General features: G+C 52.3%; 2 protein-coding genes across 5 annotated transcripts in view; one reads left to right on the top strand and one right to left on the bottom strand.

The window, feature by feature from the left end:
• Positions 1-325: 325 nt before the first annotated feature.
• On the top strand, positions 326-19,631 carry SRPX2 (sushi repeat containing protein X-linked 2). Its single transcript, XM_048864271.2, has 11 exons — positions 326-558; positions 2,419-2,607; positions 5,835-5,918; positions 6,158-6,349; positions 12,456-12,632; positions 13,172-13,298; positions 13,443-13,564; positions 14,043-14,222; positions 16,284-16,417; positions 16,494-16,615; positions 17,445-19,631. Exons 2-11 carry the CDS (start codon positions 2,538-2,540, stop codon positions 17,623-17,625), a joined length of 1,389 nt encoding a protein of 462 aa, XP_048720228.1. The 5' UTR covers positions 326-558; positions 2,419-2,537; the 3' UTR covers positions 17,626-19,631.
• Positions 19,382-20,900, bottom strand: part of SYTL4 (synaptotagmin like 4) — a 43,330-nt gene continuing 41,811 nt past the window's right edge. For all 4 annotated transcript variants that reach the window (XM_048864260.2, XM_048864259.2, XM_048864258.2 and 1 more), the window contains one exon: positions 19,382-20,624. In XM_048864260.2, coding sequence (XP_048720217.2) covers positions 20,482-20,624 — 143 coding nt within the window. In that variant the 3' untranslated portion in view covers positions 19,382-20,481. The remainder of the gene's footprint in view (positions 20,625-20,900) is intronic.

Here is a 20,900-nt window from a genome sequence, read left to right as displayed (position 1 = left end):
GCCTGTGCTCCTTCCACCCTGATCCTTGGCTTTAGGCATGGATTTGAGAAGGGTGCAGCCAGAAGTAAAGTGGCTCCCATGTGGCTTTCCCTCTGTGGAGCCTATGAAGTGTTGCTCTGCTGTACCCTGGATTGCAGAGCCTGCTCATGCTGAGTCATGAAATCTGCAACCTTTAGTATTCCACATCCTAGACTCAGGTTTAGCTACAGTAGCAATTGCTCTATGGGCTGCAGGCCAAGGAGAGAGGCACCATTCTGCCCACATTTGGTCTTCAGTGGGTAGATTAGCTGCTTAGATCTCTGCATAGGGTGACAGCCCTTCAGCCATGGTTCGGGGCCTCCTCCCTAGCCTTCTCTCTTTTCTCCCCCTCCTCTCTGGGGGACAGTACAGCTTTAAGGAAACGTCTGGCAGATGCAGACAGCAGAACATCTGGGCAGTGTTAGCTGAGTCTCAGAGGATGCAGGAACGAACCACACACTTTGGGAAAGTTAAAGCACAAGTTTCCTGAACAGGCTGAGAGGAGAGAGAAGGCAAGGAGAGGGAGCAGCAGTGAGGCAGGTAAGATCTGCTTTAACCAGCCATTTGACTTCTATCCACAAGGGAAAGGGACCCAGGGAGCGTGGACACAGAAAGCTTTTCAACTAAGCTACACCGCCTATCAGTCTTCCCCTGGAGCTGAGGATAGACAGATGTTCCTGCATGCTGTGTGACAAGCCTCCCTCCAGGCACCTTCCTCCAGCAGAGGCAGGGAAAGGATCCCAGCAGTTGGCTGTAAGACTCTCACTAATATAGCAGGTAAAGACTTAGGGGACACTGAACTGTTGCCAGTGACAGGACAGGCTCCTCTATATAGAGAAGGCTCCAGAGGGGCTCAGGTATTATGGTGATGAGCATGGTGGAAAACCCTAGAGCGATATGAGCTAGAGGGAGGACTTGGAACAATAGAAATGTGGGGGTGGGGAGTATACAGATCAGCATCACCAACAGGGAGCGGGAATTTCTATCTTGTTTTGTTTTTCTACTCAAAAGCTGCTTGTCAATCTGCTGCTCAGTCTGCCTGGCTACTTCTCTGTGTTTGTTAGAGGTTCCTCACCCAGCCAACCCCCAGTTTCTGAGTAAAGATCTCTTGGTAACCAATCAGTCTGTCTATGTGTCTCTCCCCCATCTCATTCTCTTTCATTGTCTGCCCTCCTTCCCCTCCCTCTGTCCTATACCCCAGTTTTCCCTCCCTCATGCATTTCCCTTGCACTTATTCTGTTGCAATAGCACTGACCTGAAGCCACAGTAAATAGTGAACACATTTTTTTTCCCCCACGCCTGTTCCAGTCAAGCCGTCTGTAAATAACGTTTGCTCCTCTGTCTTGGCCCTAACACCTGCCCTCACTCACTGGATCTGCCTTCAGGCTTTGCACTGACTGAATCCTACTAAAAAGAAAAGGAGGACTTGTGGTACCTCTAACTCAGACAGCAAACAAACCTGGAGAGTCAGTCACAAAGAAACTCTCCCCATGCTGTCTAGAGCAAGGCCCTTCTCCAGAAAATCCCTTCTTTCGTGCTCTGGACAGATGTGTTACTAATCAGTATATTTAGCTGGCCTCTTCTCTTGAAGGTTTATCCTCCCCCCTCCCATACCCCACATTTTTCTGTCTGTTCATATGGGCCTGATCCCCCTTTGCCTGGTGCAGTCCTTCACACTAGCACCAAGCGGATGGATGTTAAACACTCACACTCTGATCCAGTTGCCTTTCCACTCACTGCCATGGTGCAAATGATCGCACAAGCTGTAGGGCAATGGTGAATTGGGTCCTTTGATTCCAATAAATAACATCTGCATGTGCTCTAGATTTTGGTGAATTTCAGCTAGAAATGGGCCCAGATTAGAGTCACTTATCAGAACCCTGGGGCCTGGTCTCAAACTACTCACTTGGGAGTTAGCAACAAGTTTTACTCCTTTCTAATTTCAGCATGAATTTCCTCCACATTAAATAGCCCTTGACTCAGTGGAAAACATTGTTGCCAACGCTCATGATTTTATCACGAGTCTCATGGTTCTGGGGGCATTTCTGAAAGCTTGGGGGACTTTCCCTTTCATTTTTTTAAAAGGAAGTTTCTAGCCCTCCTGGTTGCAGAGAAAAGCTTGAAAACATGACTCCCTGGAGGCTCACAAAGCCCAGAAGGCACATAAAAAGGGCCCAGAATTTATTTTTCAAAATCTCATGATTTTTAAGCGACTCATGCTTGCAAGGGATCTGACTCAGGATTTTTGCATGCTTAGGATGGACAATACTAGGGAAAAATCTGGATCTGACCAGCATGGACTGGAGAACAAAGCTAGGGGAGAATACAAGAATGTGTGGGTCAATAACACACCAATGGCCAGGGGTTGTTCTGTTTTAAACCCACTTCCCTTTATTCTAGGTACCAGTCTACAGTGCTGCCTGCTGGGCTCTCCGGGCTGCAGCCTGCCTGCTAACATCAGAGTGCACTACCAGGCAAGGTGCTAGCTCCCGTGGCCCAGGCCCACTCCACACGCTAGAATGGCACAAGGAGAAGCACCACTCCTGCTGCTCTTCCTCACCAGACTGGTGTCATCAACATGGTATGAAGGTCAGTGTCCACCCAGCACAGGGGAGTTAGTCAACAGCAGCTGGTGCTACAAGGAAGTGAGGAATCAACAGGGGCGAGCAGGCCTCTCTCAGGGCACAGGAGAAGCTGCTTTTCTTCTTTGTGGGGGCTATGAGTAAATGAGTAGAGCAGAGGGAAGCAGGTGCAGTTCATAGCTGGGAACACTAGGGGAGTTTGGTGAAGGAGGAAGGGGGAAGGGAGCATGGTGGAAAGCTCTGAGTTTGCTGGAATAAAGGATTGAGTTCAGCCTGGCAGCCAAATCCCAGGACCCCTTTTCCTCTAGGCACCCTGGGAAAGGTGACCCAGTTTAGAACAGGTTAAAGGCCTACTGATGCAGGCCAGAGGAACCTCAGCAAGGTGTGCTCTCTCTCCTTGTGAGGGTGGCAGGGAGAGTCAACTAAAGCATTACTTAACGTGGACCTGCCCTGAGGGCAGCGGTTTGCTGAGTGCCAGGGAGCAGGTTTGGGTTAGGAGACGAGGGAGGAGCTGGATAACAAAAGACAAACCTACCCTGGGAGGTTGACATGATTGCTCAGAGAGGGCCCTGGCGTCTCTCTGCAGGAGGTGGGGAAGGGAAGAGACAGACCCAGCGCTGGGGTTAGGAATACATCCAGAGAGGAGTAAATAACAAACTTCCCCCATTCCAGCCACGGTGGCAGGAACTGAACTTTTCCACATGCCTTCAGCTCCTTCAGGAGCCTTTGGCAGGTGATTGTTTGTCTGGAACAGCTGCACAGACCAAAACCCAAGCTTCTTCCCATCCTTGGCTAACCTGCCCACTTACAACCCCTCAACTTGTTTGCTATAGAAACCAAACTCTCTCTCCCAGCATCCCAGCTACAAACCATTGCCAGGTTAGCATGGGAGGGGCTCTCAAGAGCCCAGACCTCCCCCCCCAACACCGTAAAGGCCTCTGCAGCCCCCTGGAGAACTTTGACCCCCCCAAATGCATTAGACTGGTCTCAGTTCCCACCCCGGCTCATCCTTGCAGCGATAGATCCTCCCTGTTTTGTTGTCTCAGCCTCTGCTCTCTGCCTGATTCATACTGAGCCATGATATCACTGAATAAATACAGACTGAGGATGCGTCAGTCTCTCCTTGAGGGGATGGGTCTGTGGCCTCAGCATCAGGTTTATAATAACAAGACTCCCTGAAACCACACATTCAGATCCCAGCAGGGCTAAGTCAGCCCATCCTTCCTATGAGGTAGATATATTGAGTTCCACGCGCTTTGCTGTGTGTGAGCCTTAAAAACTGAGGTACTGGCTGCATAGGGTGGATGTCAAAGATCTCACAGCACTTTGCAGCATAGTAGGTGGTTTGTCTCAATGTTCTAGCCACTGTCTTCCCCTACGGAGGCTCCCTGCATGCTGGGTGGGTGCCCAGAGGTGGGTGCGTTTCAGTGGCACTGCATGTATGAAGTGGGTGAAGGGCTCTGTAGAAATGAGTGGGTCAGAGAAACAGGGCAGTTTAATTGGGGATCAGAAAGGGGTAGGGGGAGTTGTATTATTATGGTTCATAAAGTTTCCCCCAACATGGAGGCTCTTCAGAGGGGCTGGTGGATGGAGTGCGCTGAGGTGACAACCCCTCTCCTTTCATCCCCCACCCATCAGCACTGCAGCAGGGGAGGGAGAGCAAAAGAGAAGGCAAGTCTCTGGATTGAGTGTGGGTCAGTGGAGGGTATGAGCGGATCTCAGTAAGACTTACCCTGCTCCCCTAGAGCCTGTAGAGCTCCTCTCCTGGAGGCCAAGACAATGCACTCTCCCTGGTCACTCTGAGCTGGAGTTTCCTTTCCCCGCTCCTTCCTCAAGGGAGCCTGCATGCCAAACTTGTAGAGAAACATGTGGGATCCTGCTTAGCACAGACATTTGGTTTTGAGACTAATACAGAAACGATGCATGGGGCACAGGCACTAAAAATAGGAGCAAAATCGAGCACGCTCACATGCAGTCACTGGAGTGGAGAGGGAAAGAGAGAGTCAGGAATGAGAGGAAATCCAGCTGAAAGGTGAGCTCACAGCTCAAGAATGCCACTAGTCAGCCCATTTCATTCACTGGGGCTCAAATGCATCCACTACTGGCCATGGCTAAGAGGGAAGTTCGGTCTCTGTGTTCATTCAGCTCTGGATGTCTGCATGCGCCCCAGCCCTGGCATGGTGGGGGCGCCCTTTGCTGAGTCGCACAGGAGTGGGGGCCCAATCCTGTTCTTCCCACCACTTGCCTTATAACTCCGTGGCAGGGGACGTGAGAGGGAAGCGATGGGAGGGACTTCCTGGAATTTTGTTCATGAAAGGACTGAGTTGTCCCCTGTTCAGCTGTGCTCTGCTCCGACACCCACTTCCTGTCATTAATGAGCCTGGCACACCAGGCTGTTTAGTCTGCTGAACAGTGCCAGCCGCACAAACCACGTCACTGCCAGCTGAGGGCAGAGCTTTCTGCATAGATGTGCTCCCTCCTCAGCATTTAGCTGGGGCCCTGTCTGTGGAGGAGCTGGGATAGGGACTGGGACAGAGCGAGAGAATCAAGTGTCAGCAAGAAAGGAGCACAACTCCCAAACTGCTCCAGCAGCCAATCCATGCAGGACTCTAGGCCTGCTGCTGATGCAGCCGTTTACCCATGCACGGTGGATGTAATACATGACCACTGTCATCTGATAGCACCCATGGCTGCGCACCCCTCAGACCTGATTGTCCCTGGCCCTGCACCTCAGGCAGTTGTTCACACCAGTGCAGAGTGGGTGTGAAGTGCTACCAGCTCTGAATGGCTGTATTTTACCTCCCCAGGCTGTGGCAATACAGGCCTTCCTGCTCCTCCTCTCAGTCTAGTGTCTGCCTCAGCACACCATTCTCGGGTACCAAGGAACCTGAGAGGAGATGGGCATTTCAAGTTGCCAGGGGGATGGAGACAGTAACTTAACAAGGGCTGTGAATGCTGAGCGGGAAGCCAGGGTCCATAGATGTTTCCCCTGAGGGAGGCCCCACACTGGCAGGCATTGCTGTAGGAAGCAGATGTTGCCCAGGGAGCAAGTCTCTTTCCAGGAGTTCCAGAGAGGGATAATTCCCTAGAGCCCAACATCAATGCAGCTCCTATCACCATTTCTCTGCAGACCCCCGGCACCTCATATGCTACTCTGAGGGAGAGTCAGGGGTGGGATGCAGAAGCACGACACTCAGGTTGAGACCCCACCTCACCATTTTCTCCTCCCACTAGGTTCTGGCTACCATGCTACTGAGAGGTACAACAATGAAGTGTATGTGGAAGAGGCTCCCCAAGCTCCTGCCCTGGACTATCGAGGTAACAGTTGCACACTGACTTTCCACCAGGCCAGGGGAAGTCATCCCAAGCTTTCCCCATGGCTCCCCAGATGCCCATAGAAGGGTGCCCCTGGCCACCGGGACTGATGCTGGGCTGCCCCTCATCTGGGCCTCATGCTGCCTCAAGACCCTGAAAGTGAGGCACAGTTTGCCCAGCTAGACTAGCCCATCTGAATATTTAGCACCAACATCTCCCCTCCTTTCTCGGTCTCTCCTTAGTTCCCCAGTGGTGCTATCCATTAAACGTCCACCACGGAGAGGCGACCTGCTACTCCCCCAGGGGAGGGAATTACCGCAGCAGCCTGGGGACGCGCTGTGAGCTCTCATGCGATCGAGGCTTCCGGCTAATAGGACGGAGGTCAGTGCAGTGCTTGCCGAGCCGGCGCTGGTCTGGCACCGCCTACTGCAGACGTAAGTCCTGCATGGGAAGGGGCGTGCATGAATGTTCCAGTGTGTGTGAGCATGCTGTCCTGATGGTGACTAGTGCTGGGCTACACGACAGAGGCAACCGGGAGGGACTGTTTGGTGTCTGTGCTGGGTGCAGCACTTCATGTCCATTAGGACCTGATCTCTGCTCGCTGCCTGCTCTAGTCTCTTGCTTATTTGCTGCCCAGCCCGGGGCTCTGGTGTTGCATCAGTTGCAATCGCATTTCATTTTACATCAAAGGAAGAGCCTGCTGAAGCGAGACATGAAGCATCTGCGCAGGGGGCAGGGTGAAGTAGGGCTTTTTAAAATTGCATTGGTCAAAACCAAAGCCTGGAAGCCCTAAAGGAGTCCTGACCTGAGCTGTCCTCAACAGGAAACTACAGTGACAATGTCGCTGACTCTCATGATTTTATCACAAGTCTCCTGATATTTGATGTTTGTCTTAAAGCCGCAGCTCCGGGACTCATGTGATTAGGAGACACTCTCAGCTTTCATTAAAAACATAGGGTCCCAGCCCTCCTGGTTGGGGAGAAAAGCGGCAGAACGTGACCCAGGCACACCCTTAGGGCTCAGGAACCAGTAGCTATTATTCTTTTAAAAGCTCTCATGATTTCTAAGCCAGACTCGTTTCTGAATGCTTGGGGTGGCGATACCGCATTGGAGACTGACAGATGGCACCTGCTGGGGCAGCAGCCCCTCTACCAGGCACCCAGAAAGGCTCCAAGCAACACCCTGGACCATACGCTGAGAACCACTGCAGTGTGCAGCTTGTAAAGCGCTTTGGGCTCTGTAGAACAGTGACTTACTGGCCAGTGCACCCACTCCTGGCTGGGTACGGCCTAGCAGTCTCTCCTTTAGCACTCCTGTGGTGCTCGGCTTCTTCTTGTGGCTTAGCCTCCCCCATAGAATCATAGAATATCAGGGTTGGAAGGGACCCCAGAAGGTCATCTAGTCCAACCCTCTGCTCAAAGCAGGACCAATTCCCAGTTAAATCATCCCAGCCAGGGCTTTGTCAAGCCTGACCTTAAAAACCTCTAAGGAAGGAGATTCTACCACCTCCCTAGGTAACGCATTCCAGTGTTTCACCACCCTCTTAGTGAAAAAGTTTTTCCTAATATCCAATCTAAACCTCCCCCACTGCAACTTGAGACCATTACTCCTCGTTCTGTCATCTGCTACAATTGAGAACAGTCTAGAGCCATCCTCTTTGGAACCCCCTTTTAGGTAGTTGAAAGCAGCTATCAAATCCCCCCTCATTCTTCTCTTCTGCAGGCTAAACAATCCCAGCTCCCTCAGCCTCTCCTCATAACTCATGTGTTCCAGTCCCCTAATCATTTTTGTTGCCCTTCGCTGGACTCTCTCCAATTTATCCACATCCTTCTTGAAGTGTGGGGCCCAAAACTGGACACAGTACTCCAGATGAGGCCTCACCAATGTCGAATAGAGGGGAACGATCACGTCCCTCGATCTGCTCGCTATGCCCCTACTTATACATCCCAAAATGCCATTGGCCTTCTTGGCAACAAGGGCACACTGCTGACTCATATCCAGCTTCTCGTCCACTGTCACCCCTAGGTCCTTTTCCGCAGAACTGCTGCCTAGCCATTCGGTCCCTAGTCTGTAGCTGTGCATTGGGTTCTTCTGTCCTAAGTGCAGGACCCTGCACTTATCCTTATTGAACCTCATCAGATTTCTTTTGGCCCAATCCTCCAATTTGTCTAGGTCTTTCTGTATCCTATCCCTCCCCTCCAGCGTATCTACCACTCCTCCCAGTTTAGTATCATCCGCAAATTTGCTGAGAGTGCAATCCACACCATCCTCCAGATCATTTATGAAGATATTGAACAAAACCGGCCCCAGGACTGACCCTTGGGGTACTCCACTTGATACCGGCTGCCAACTAGATATGGAGCCATTGATCACTACCCGTTGAGCCCGACAATCTAGCCAGCTTTCTACCCACCTTGTAGTGCATTCATCCAGCCCATACTTCCTTAACTTGCTGACAAGAATACTGCGGGAGACCGTGTCAAAAGCTTTGCTAAAGTCAAGAAACAATACATCCACTGCTTTCCCTTCATCCACAGAACCAGTAATCTCATCATAAAAGGCGATTAGATTAGTCAGGCATGACCTTCCCTTGGTGAATCCATGCTGGCTGTTCCTGATCACTTTCCTCTCATGCAAGTGCTTCAGGATTGATTCTTTGAGGACCTGCTCCATGATTTTTCCAGGGACTGAAGTGAGGCTGACTGGCCTGTAGTTCCCAGGATCCTCCTTCTTCCCTTTTTTAAAGATTGGCACTACATTAGCCTTTTTCCAGTCATCCGGGACTTCCCCGGTTCGCCACGAGTTTTCAAAGATAATGGCCAATGGCTCTGCAATCACAACCGCCAGTTCCTTCAGCACTCTCGGATGCAACTCGTCCGGCCCCATGGACTTGTGCACGTCCAGCTTTTCTAAATAGTCCCTAACCACCTCTATCTCCACAGAGGGCTGGCCATCTCTTCCCCATTTTGTGATGCCCAGCGTAGCAGTCTGGGAGGTGACCTTGTTAGTGAAAACAGAGGCAAAGAAAGCATTGAGTACATTAGCTTTTTCCACATCCTCTGTCACTAGTTTGCCTCCCTCATTCAGTAAGGGGCCCACACATTCCTTGGCTTTCTTCTTGTTGCCAACATACCTGAAGAAACCCTTCTTGTTACTCTTGACATCTCTGGCTAGCTGCAGCTCCAGGTGCGATTTGGCCCTCCTGATAACATTCCTACATGCCCGAGCAATATTTTTATACACTTCCCTGGTCATATGTCCAAACTTCCACTTCTTGTAAGCTTCTTTTTTATGTTTAAGATCCGCTAAGATTTCACCATTAAGCCAAGCTGGTCGCCTGCCATATTTACTATTCTTTCGACTCATCGGGATGGTTTGTCCCTGTAACCTCAACAGGGATTCCTTGAAATACAGCCCCAGGTCCTGTTCTGGGTAACAGAGTCAGTGACAATAGTCCAGTGACCTTACAGCAGGCCTTCCGCCCTGACTCTGGGCTCAGTCTTTCCACCCCTTACCTCAGGGGCTTTCAACCCACCTTCCTTGGTGGCTGGTAGGGGAACCTAGACCCTTCCTCTACTCTGGGTTCCAGCACAGGGATCCTGAAGCTGGCAGCTAAGCTTTGCTTCCTCAGCATCCTTGTTGCCTCCCTGGAACTTCCTACCTTGGTTTGGGTCTGGGCCCTGTCCCCACACCTTCCTGGGCTCTGGAGAGTTCTTTCTCCCTGGACCCCCAGCTCCCACCTGCCTCTCTCTAGGCTCTCTGTGTCCAGGTCTCTTTCCACCAGAAACCTGACCCCAGGTCCTACCTCCTTGGGTCTGTGATGGTTCTCAGGGTGCCCAGGACTGGGAATCACCTTTTTACTCCCCCTGCCTGCATTGGGAGGGAGATGTGCTTGGGCTTAACTAGGTGCCAGCTTCCTGTTACCACCAGCCTGTCAGCCATCCAAGCACTCTCCTCCAGGCTATACCAGCCCTTACTTTGCCTGGCAGGCTAACAATAGGTGTACCCCAGTCCTTGAGCCCCTTTGAAGCATTCCCTTGTGGTGTCCAGCTCTTCCTCCACCGAACGCTCACAGAAATACCAGATCTGCTGCCCCAAGGGAACAGTGCACACACGAGCTTGAATGATTCGGCTCAGGATCAGCTACTTGAGCAATACCCCAGCACTAAGATATATTGACAGTGCAAACAATGATAAGTTTACCATCACAGATTCAAGAGCCAAGAGATAGTGAGTGAGAATAGTGGAAACAAAAGGATTACATATAAAACAAAATCTTAACTCGATTTCTAGAGACTAAATTTAACTTAAACTTCTTTAGACAGAAGATTAGTGTGTTATCTCACCCTGAATGTTCTTTGCAGCCTTTCAGCGAACTTGGGTTTGGATCCAGTTTTCACAAATGTCATCATGCTGCCCATTACTTCCTAGGTACAGGATCAAGGAGTGTCTTCCTTGCCTTCTCCTTATATCCCCAAAGTTCATTGTCTGTGCTAGAACCAGGATAATCCCAGTGGCTTGTTCTCCCATGTACTACCTCCCTGTTGATTTCACATCCCCCTCCTGCCCCCGCCCCTTGACTTTGTATGTAAATAGCGCTTCCACTGTGGTGGCTGACAGAGTTTAATTCACATGTCTAACAGAAAGGCTGTTTGCCAACTCTGCCTTGATACAGACTTTGAGAATGTATTTTCAGCCTATATAAGATATTTCACAACAAACTTAATGACCATCATGGCTCTGGCTATCATTTAAGACCTGACCTGGCAGAAGGTACATACCAGAATCAGGAGATTCCTGTACTCCCCCCCCCCTTGCTACCTGGGATGGAGGGGTTCCTGGGTCACAGAATCATGGAATATCAGGGTGGGAAGGGACCTCAGGAGGTCATCTAGTCCAACCCCCTGCTCAAAGCAGGACCAATCCCCAATTTTTGTCCCAGATCCCTAAATGGCCCCCTTAAGGATTGAACTCACAACCCTGGGTTTAGCACAATGCTCAAACCACTGAGCTATCCCTTCCCCCTTTTGTCCAGGATCACTCCAGGAGCTTGCTCCTCTCCTGTGGCTTCCCACTGTCTCTCCTAACCCTCGGCTAGGCTCCCCTCTGCATGGTCTCCTGCCTTAGGCTCCTTTCTTTCTTTATTACCCAGCTCCTCTCAGCTGGGCCAGATACAACTGGAGCACTAATTACTCTCTGGCTCCAGTTAACTCTTTCTTTGCCAGTGTGGGGATAGACATGCCATTACAGGCTCTTTCAAGATCACCCTACCTAAGTCCTACAACCATCACTAATGTCTGAGTGCCTGGATGGAAGGCCCTTCATTTCCATGACCTGCTCCCCCTCCTGCAGCTTTCTCCTGAGGTTTATTGCCCCACGTTAACAAAGTTGCATGAGGACTGGAATGAAAGAAAAACTCAGGAGCCCTATAAGCCAAGCCACCCCAGGGCCCAGTGTTATACCAATAAAATAAAAACCAGCAGGATCTTATTAAAGGGAAAAAGGCAAAATACCACATTTATTGTGAATACAGAAAGAATCATAGTAAGCAGTTAGTTATAGCTATAACATTCCATTCAATCTCATATTTATATTTATTCACACATTCATTCATACAAACACACACACACAGGTTCTGCAAGGTTGTTATCATAGTTACCAGCCTTAGAGTTGCTCATGCCAAGCCACTGGCCAGGTGGCCTGGACATGAGGAGGGAGCAGGGCCTTGTCAGATGCTCATCTGATGCTCCTGGAAGTTGGTTTGCAGAATCAGACCCCAAAGTTCTCACTTTTTAGAGTCTATTTTTATAGGAATTTCTTCCTAGGCCAGTCTATGGGAATTGATTCATCATGCTGTTGCTGAATCAATCAGCAGATAGCACATTCTTGATGGCTCCGTGCTGCTAGATGTTATCTTGTTCTTTGGTTCTCCCATACTTGAGGCTGTTGGGTGGATTCCAGTCTGCCCTCCGGGGGTCCTCTGGTTATTTCCACTTGACGCCTTCTTCAGCTGATGGACACTGGATTCTTAGGCTGGCACCTCCCTGATCATTCAGTTATTATCCACACCAAGCATCCATCCACATACATCCTCTATCTCTATTTTAATCACCATTCTTAATACAACAAAAGGGCGGGGAGTCTCTGGGTGCTGTTTCTGTTGTTAGAATATTGCTTTGAGTCTCTCTCTCTGTGAATTGCTTTGAGAACAGACTGTCTTAGAATGTACTAACACAATTAGCAGCTTGCAAGTTTCACACATAGAGGGAGAGAAACAGTACCAAAAACCAAGAGACCTCTTAATTAGTAATACCCTGGAATTTAAACTATGGGGAATCAAACTCATTTGTGATTTTAATACAGAACTTCCTTAATATGATCCAACACCAGAGCAGCTGAGCTCAACGCCACCCTGGCTGGTTCTGTGTCATTCCAAACCCTCCCCAGTCCTGGTGCTGCAGTCCTGAAGCGTGTGCTACCCTGCCAGAGGGATTTCCACACTCCTGTGTCTGCTGAGCGGATCTGCTCGTTCTGTTACAGAGGTCCGGTGTCATGTGCTGCCGGCAGTGATGAGCGGCTCCTACCAGTGTTCAGCTGGGGTGCTGCTGGACTCTCACTGTGATTACTCCTGCCTCCCTGGGTACCACCTGGAGGGTGACCGCAGCCGGATGTGCATGGAGGATGGGCGGTGGAGCGGCAGTGAGCCAATCTGTGTAGGTAAATTCTCACCCTGCTGTCCTTACTGCCAGCCTGGCTCATCCTGCACACATGCCCTAGAGACTAGGATTGCCCAGAGTTTCTCCTCAGTGCCTGCTCTGTGAGGATATTACTGCCCTCATGGTTTATCCCTGCTCCCCTCACCCCTGGGGATTGCAAACCCCAGCTAATCCTGAATACCTTCCACTGGGGACTGCTGTACCAAGATTACTTCCCATGGTTTACCCTGCTTACATCCCCCCACAGAGGGGCACTGTATTCCCCTTGGTTTAAGGTGATTGCTTGGCTCATGGAAGGAACGACTCATATCCCTATGCTTTGTCCTAGTTCCCTCACACTGGGCATGGCATCTCAGTGGGTTATTCTGGGTCCCTGCCCCAGGGGGCATTGCTGTCTGTATGGTTCACCCTGGCTAGCTTCCTTGCCCCCGTGGGTTTTACTGGCTCCTCCCAGGGTTTATTGCTGAACCTCACCCTCCCTGTACTGTGGCCCTACCCCACGTGGTTCCCCTGGAGTTTCTCTCTGCTTTGCTTGGGCAGATATTGAGCCCCCCAAGATCCGTTGCCCGGAGACACGAGAGAGGATGGCGGAGCCAGAGAAGCTGACGGCCACTGTGTACTGGGACCCACCCCATGTGAAGGACTCTGCTGATGGCATCATCAAACGGTGAGTGCTGAGAGCTGCAGGACCCCCATCCCAAACAGGGTCCGATGGCTTCGTCGCCCTGAAGTCACTTCGTAGGGATCAAACCAAAGGCCCAGCTGGGAGAAATGCACTTCACACTGAAGCAACTCTGTCTTTTGGGTCCAGAGTGACACTGCGGGGCCCAGAACCTGGGTCTGAGTTTTCAGAGGGGGAGCACGTTATCCGTTATATCGCCTACGACCAGTCCTACAACCGAGCCAGCTGCAAATTCATCGTCCGAGTCCAAGGTAAGGGACAGGTTGCCTGCTGCACCTGGGACCCCAGCTCCCTCACACCTTGGCTGGAGGAGCCGATTCTTCCCCTGTGTGGGCTCAGGAGCTGCGCTCACACCAAGGATGTGTGGGAACAAGTTTTGGTTCCTGCACATTGTCTCCCATGTGATCAGTGTCACCTATAGGTCCTGTGCTTCTGCCACCACCAGAACCCTGCTAAACCCAAGCCACTCCAGGACACTTGGCACTTTCTCCCACTCTCCCTAACCATCTCATGACCTCTGGCCATACCAGGACACAGGGTGCCACCTCCCCAATCCTGCATCCCTGGCTCTCTTGGACCTTGGAGCTATGGGCACTCGGGCCATTCCTGGCCCGACTCCCCCTAGGGCCTCCAGGCACCTTGGCTAGCCCACTCCACACTCCTCCAGCACTACAGCCAGTGCTAGATCTAGGCGTCCCTTGTCCTTGACATCTGCTCTCCCTTTTGCAGTGCGACGCTGCCCTGTTCTGAAGCCGCCGCAGCACGGCTACCTCAGCTGCACCTCTGAGGGCAATAACTACGGTGCCACATGCGAGTACTTATGTGACGGGGGCTATGAACGCCAAGGGATCCCCTCGCGCGTCTGCCAGTCCAGCCGCCACTGGTCGGGATCCCAGCCCATTTGTGTGCGTAAGTGTTACGGGGAGAGTCACTGGCGAGGTTGCATGCATGCAGGCTGAGGCTATAGCCTGGAAACAACTCCTTGTGCTGAACTGGGCCTGTTGTGTCTCCAGTTCCCAGGCGCTCATCAAGTCAAGGCCCTGATATTCTTCGGTGAGCATAGGGCTTTCCTGGCAGCATCTGCACTGCCTGAGCATCCCCCAGCCAGCCTCCCAGCGAGAGGCATCCCCCTCCATCCAGATGTGGAGCCTCCTCCCTTCTATGATGGAAAATCACTTATGGTGGAAACAAGAAATGGCAGTGCCGAGACTTGGGAGCCATTGGCAGACAGGGATGGCATCCCACAACGGTCCTCTTGGGTCTCTGGCCCAGCCGGTCTCACCTACTGCTGAGCATGTGACTCTGAGTCCCACTCTGGGCCTGATTCACAGAGGGGATGAGTCTGTGATTACCTCAGAGCTTGAGCTCAAGCTGTAGCTGCTTGTGCTTTTAGCTCTGGAGGTGTTCGGCCAAGATGGCAGCTGTCACACGTGTCTTCCCCATATGGGCAGTGGCAGGTTGAGCAGCTTGCCTCAGTCCGAGCAAACTCCCCGAGCCCTGTCCCAGCCCACCCCACGCTTGCTGACAAACCTGGGATGGGATCTTCCGAAAGGCCCTCTTCTCTGGTGGTTCTACCGCGCTAGTCAGGAACATGGAGGGGACGCCCCCTAGGCCATTACACTCTCTGTGCATCACCTCCCCTCAGTGTAGCATATGCTGCCTTTAGGGGCTGGTTGGATGTTCAGATGAATTAGATAAGAGAAAGGAAGGAGTACAGTGTAACTGTCTCTAGCATCCCTCACACCTCCTCCATCAGAGCTGGATTTTCCCAGCAGCCCCTCACCTTGCGTTCACTCTCATTTTCTTTCTCTCTTTGTTGATATCACCCAGCCCTGTCCCTGAGATCACTTTGGTACTGGTTGTCAGGGAGCCTGCCTGGTGGCAGAGCTGAGGATGATGCTATTCTTACTGCCCTTGTCTCAGATACACACATGGGCCTGAACCTAACCCCCACCCCAACCCCCTTGCCCTTTGGGGAAGTTGGAATCCAGATCAAGACTTTGCAGCTGACCCCTCTCAGCGCCATGTGCCAAACCAACCCCTGGCTCTGAACAGCACCCACTTCCAGGGCGGATTGGATCCAGATCTGAGCCTTGTGGTGTAGGCCCATGTCAGGTTGCACTGGAATCCCAGCACCTGCACTGCCTAGAGAAAATCCCCCTCTCCTCTTCATAAGTACCATTTAAAAGCCAGGAGACCCATGGCCATGGGCATGGTACAGGAACTGAACCCTGAATCTGCTGCCCTCCTTAGACTGGGCTAGGCAAAGGCTCCCCTGCAGCACCCCCTTCATCTTGCGCATACCATTGTTTATAAAGCCCAAGATTTACCGCTCCTCTCATCCCAGGGCAAATCAGGGGTAGCGTCACAGAAGCCATTGGAGTTCCCCAGCATAAGCCGGGGAATGGGGAAGAGACTCAAAGCTGTCCTGTTTTCAGCCATTCATTAAAACAGTCACAAACACCATCCTTAGGTTATATCCCCTGGTTAGTCCCCATCTCCTGCTGACCACTCCTAGAGCAGTAATGCAACATAGCTGGCTAGGCTGCCATCGTGAAGTTCCCAACCATGTTCAATGCTGAGATGGAGGTCTGGTCTGCTGAGGCACTGGGTCCCTCCTTGATCTGTGTGGCCTGGGGCATTGTCTCTCTCAGGCTGATGAGATACAAGCAATGGGCTCCTGGCCACTTTCAGCTGGGTGAGGCGCAGACTCCCTGGTTTATGTGACACTGGGGTGTGGCTCCCCTGGCATATTTGCTGCCCTCTGCTGGAGAAGCTGGTGAAATGGTTCCTGCTGATGGACAACAGAGAGCCCCAATCCAGGCGAGACATATCAGCTTGCTGGGAGAAGGGGAGAGGCAGCTGACTTCTGGGGTAGGCCACACTAGGATCCTGCAGACAGACTAGGGGTCAGAAGCCCCCACCAGCCACCTCCCTGTTTGTGCTCACAAGCTCACCTTCCCACCTCAGCCATGCAGATCAACGTGGACGTGAACTCGGCCGCTGGCCTCCTGGATCAGTTCTATGAGAAACGTCGGCTCTTGATCGTCTCTGCTCCCGACCCCTCCACTCGCTACTACAAGATGCAGATCACCATGCTGCAGGTGAGCCCCTCCCCTGTGCCTCCTCCAGCCCCAATCCCAGCCAACAGCACCTGACTGGCTCTTCTCCTGTCTGCAGCAAGCCACCTGCGGGCTGGACCTGCGGCACGTCACCATCCTCGAGCTGCTGGGGCAGCCCCCCCATGAGGTGGGCCGCATCCGTGAACACCAGCTCTCGGCTGACATCATCGAGGAGCTCAGGTATCGGGGCAGTGGACAGCCACAATAGTTCACAGCAAGCGAGATCATGACCCCCAGATCAACCTGTGGGTGCAATACACTGCTAGGGACAGGACACTGCTGTCTCCCTCTTGGGGCGGCGCCTAGCAAGTGTAAGAGCCTGCTCCTTAGAGATCCTGTAGCTGCTGCTCTAGCCTGTGCTTTTGGGGCTAAGTGTCCCAACTGCAGGTCAGCTACGGAGTCATTGGAGACACCTGCTCACAGGAAAGGCACCCATTCTCCTGAGTGCTGGCGGCTTGAATCCTGTCACAGGGGCAAATGACAAACCCTACTGCCTGTGCAAAGTGAACGCCAGCCCTGCCACCTGCCTGCAGCGGACACGGAGCCATCCCCACAGAGCAGCAGGGTGGTGTCCATGTTGCTGCCATGCACAAAGCAAGCCAAAATCTACTGGGACGCCTAAATTATCTTGTACAGGCCTGTGGATAAGCCAGAGGGTCCCACAAAATCCAGCAGTCAGTAACCCAGCTCTCAGGGGTTAGGTGCAGTGGGGAAGGGGCAGGCTGGGGCCGTGACTTCTGCACCAGCTGGGAGCTGGGCTGTACGCATGTAAATGACGAGGCAGCTTCCATATTAGAGAACAGAGGCGCAATGCCAGTAGCATGAGAGAGTCCCCCCTCCCAGAGCTGCTCACTCAACTTGGGAATGGTGTGCACAAGCCTAAGGAGGCAGCCAGTGCAGGAGTAGGTGTGACAGGGTCTGTAAAGGGGAATTCAGCAAGGTGGGCCCAGCTGCTGCCAGTCTCTGCAGGCATAGCAGGCTCTCAACTACCCACTCATTGCTTCCACAGGCAATTCCTGCACATCACCCGCTCCACTTTTAACATGGTGCTGATTGACAAGCAGGGCGTGGACCGTGAGCGCTACATCGAACCCATCACCCCTGAGGAACTCTTCATCTTCATTGACACCTACTTGCTGAGCAGCCAGGAGGTCACCCAGCGAGCACAAAGCAGGGACATGTGCGAATGAGCGACTGCTGCACGGGTGGAGGCAGATCCCTGCAGCCCAGGAGCCAATGCTCCCACCCCTTTAAATTCAGAACTCCACAGCCTCAGAGGACAGAGAATTCCCTTTCCGCATCGTCTTGGGCCAGCTGCGAGGGAGGAAACACTGTCAAAGGTCACAGACTTTCCGGTGGAGCCAGCTGGGCCAAGCCGATGTCACACCAGCCTTTCACTGCACCAGGCCAGCAGCGAGGTTAGGAGAAAAGAGGAGTTTGGGGGCATTATCTTTTTCCCCACCTTCCCCCCACCCTCAGCCTCTGCCCAGGCCCAAAAAGTCACTAACAGACCAGCAAGGGGTGGCTGCAGGTCAGGAAGGATGGAGCACAAGCCCAGCAGCGTCCGAACTTAGGTCACCCGCCTTGTTATTTCATTCTCCTCTCTTGTAAGAAACAAGTATCTTCTAACATCAGTAGGGTTCTCAACCATGCAGTATGCCCCTCACTCCCCCAGGCCAGGTTTCCCATGCAGTGCTAGCCCAGCATGCCCTGCCCGGTCTGCACTAGCCCACTGGCCAAGGACTCATGCCTCTAGCAATAGCACTCTTCCCCCGCACACCATACAGATCATGCCAAACACATCAAGCACGTTTGCGTAGCCACCGGAGGTGGAGCTGTGATGCTCTGGCAAAGGATGACAGGAGCTGCCCAGAGCAGTCTATGAATCCCTGCTGCATTAGGCTTGTTCCCAAGAGCTGGAAGAGGGTTAGGCTGGCTGCAGCCCACCATCACCAAGCGCCTGACACAATTTTCCAGAGAAGATGGCTTCTCTGAATGCCAGAGCAGGAACATAAGATGTTTGAACGACATACTCAACTACAAAGGCTGGGCTTTGTTTAGACCCAAGCAGGCATGAGGTAAGAGTCTCGGAGTACAAAGCAAGCCACCCAGGGAGCAGGCCCAGTGCAACTACAGAGTTTTAGGCAACCTGTCTCAGATAGGGCCTGAAGCTGGTGAAGGTCACTCCTTGTAACTTTCCTGAGACAACAGGATCTGGCCACCCAGGAAGTTTCTTTCCTATTTTAAAAACAGGTGGGGAAGCGCTTGGTTCATTAAGAGCAAAACTGCCCCAGCAGCCCAGAGGCCCCAGCTTCCCTGCACACTAGGGCCTGGCCAACAGTCTTAGGGCCACAGCTTATTCTCCTGCCCCAGTACAGGACTCCACTAACCCTTACCTACTGGAGAAAGGCCACTAGTATAGAGGACAGGTTTGTAACCATAGTGTCTCTTGCCCCTATCCATCATTCCCCTTCTCCAAGGAACATGGGGATGGGTAGTGAGGTAAAACAAGGACAGCACACAGGGCAGAGTGCAGGTAGCAGTGAAGGGTTGACGGAGCCTGCCCCTACTGTGCTGCTCAGCCAGTGGTGGAGATGGGCCCCTTAGCTCAGCAAACATCTAACTGCAAGTTTCAAAGTCTACCTCTTCCCTGGAGCAGCCCCTCGGGGACACACAGCTCCAGGCCATGCTGCCACAAAGCAATGCTAAGACATAGCCCGACCACAAGCGGAGCAGACAACCACCTGCAGTGGAAGGCAGCCGGCCAGGGTAGACGAGATTCTATTCTCATCACAGTTAGGGGCAGCAGCTTTTCCCTTGTCTCTGTATGCAGCTCCCTGCCCTTCACACCAAACTCCAGGAACTCCCTCCCAGAGACAGGGATAAGTCTGTCCCCCCCCAGTCCCAACAGCCCCTGTGAATGACTACAGTCCTGATACCACCAGCAACAGCAAGAAAACCTTTATTAAAACAGATAGTCCCTTGTGGTGAGCCTTGACACAGTAACCAAGCAGGAATCACAGTGCATCTGCCAGTACAAAGACTGCCCTCCCAGACAGTTGTTTGATGTGGATTTTAACTCATGCCGTAGAATTTGCTTTTCCTTTCCTCCAAGAGGGGCTGTTGCCCTCTTGTTGGCCACTATTTTGACCCCCATAACATTTTGTATTTTAAATGAATAAATCTGTGTAAGAGAGCTGGGGCAGGAGTGCTGGGAAGTTGGGAGGGCTTGGCGGGTGGGAGGGGAAGCGGCAACAGTAAGGACTGCTATCTCCACCACAAATTCTGAACAACCCCCAGCATAAGGGGAAAACAGACCACCACCCCACCAGAGAAGTCCTGCAGCTCTGGAATGACTGATACCCAGCTAGCCTGCTCGTAAGAGGAGACAGCATGTGGATGTTTGTTTCAAAGCCACTTCCCCCAGCTGAGATCGGCACAGAGCTCTCCTAGCTGCTTTTCCTCTGCCAGTGACAAACACCCTACCCTAATCAGGGCACAGTACTCTAACAGGCATGGGCTTGTTTCTTCCTTCCCCCACCAGCCCATGTCTCAACAGCACTGGGTATTCTCACATTCTACATACCAAATATTGATTGCTTATGCCCATGCAGCCTCTAGTTTGTAGTGTCTGAGTCTATCTGCACCATCCCAGGAGGACAGAGGGAAGGGGAGACAAGAGTGGAAGCTGTAGGTAGGGCAATCAAACAAACTACATGGGAGAGGGAGAGGTGAAAACACTAAGAAAAACAAGTTTTAAAAGCACTTAGCCCCTACAAGGGGGGAGACCCTATGGAATTCAATTCCAGCCAAGTTAAGAGACAAAAACCCTTTACATAAAATAAGCTGCTGCCAAGAACAGGCTGTTAGGCTGAGCCTGCTGAAGACACAATTAGCTTTATTACTACACAGGCAAAAGCCAGAGCCTGCTCCCACTCCAGTAGATCCTACATGCGGCCCTTGCTGGTGCCGTGGTTTCAGTTCGGTTGCCTCCGCCTGGTGCTGTCTTGCTAAAGCTGGTTTCAGGCCCAGCGCCCAGGCTATGGCTATGCTCTTGGCTTGGCCATGGTGGAGCGGAGCTGTAGTGTTCCTTCTGCCCAGGAGCCCGGGAACTGGCGCATCTTCTGCCACAGGCTCACCTCCTCTCCTGTGGAGTCCATCCAGTCAACCACCTGGTCCTTACTCATACCTGAGGGAAGTGGGGCAACAGAAGTGAGTTTCTGCAGTGCACAGCCCTGTTCCCAAGCCCTGGGCACACAAAAGCAGCTTCCAGCCACACAGAAGGGTGCTGGGAAATGGAGCAGCGGTAGGTAATGATGGGGACTGCTGGATGTGAAGGGGAGCATTGTGCCCAAGGGATTTCATCCTTCCTATTAGGCATCCAGCTTCACGGGATGGGGAATAGGGTACTCCAGGCAAAGCTGGGATGAGGCGGGGAGAGAACTTGGGTGACCCAGCCCACCCG

Source organism: Caretta caretta, chromosome 9, assembly GCF_965140235.1.
Source record: "Caretta caretta isolate rCarCar2 chromosome 9, rCarCar1.hap1, whole genome shotgun sequence".
NCBI classification, from domain to species: Eukaryota; Metazoa; Chordata; order Testudines; family Cheloniidae; genus Caretta; species Caretta caretta.
This window is presented reverse-complemented; position numbering and strand designations above follow the sequence as displayed.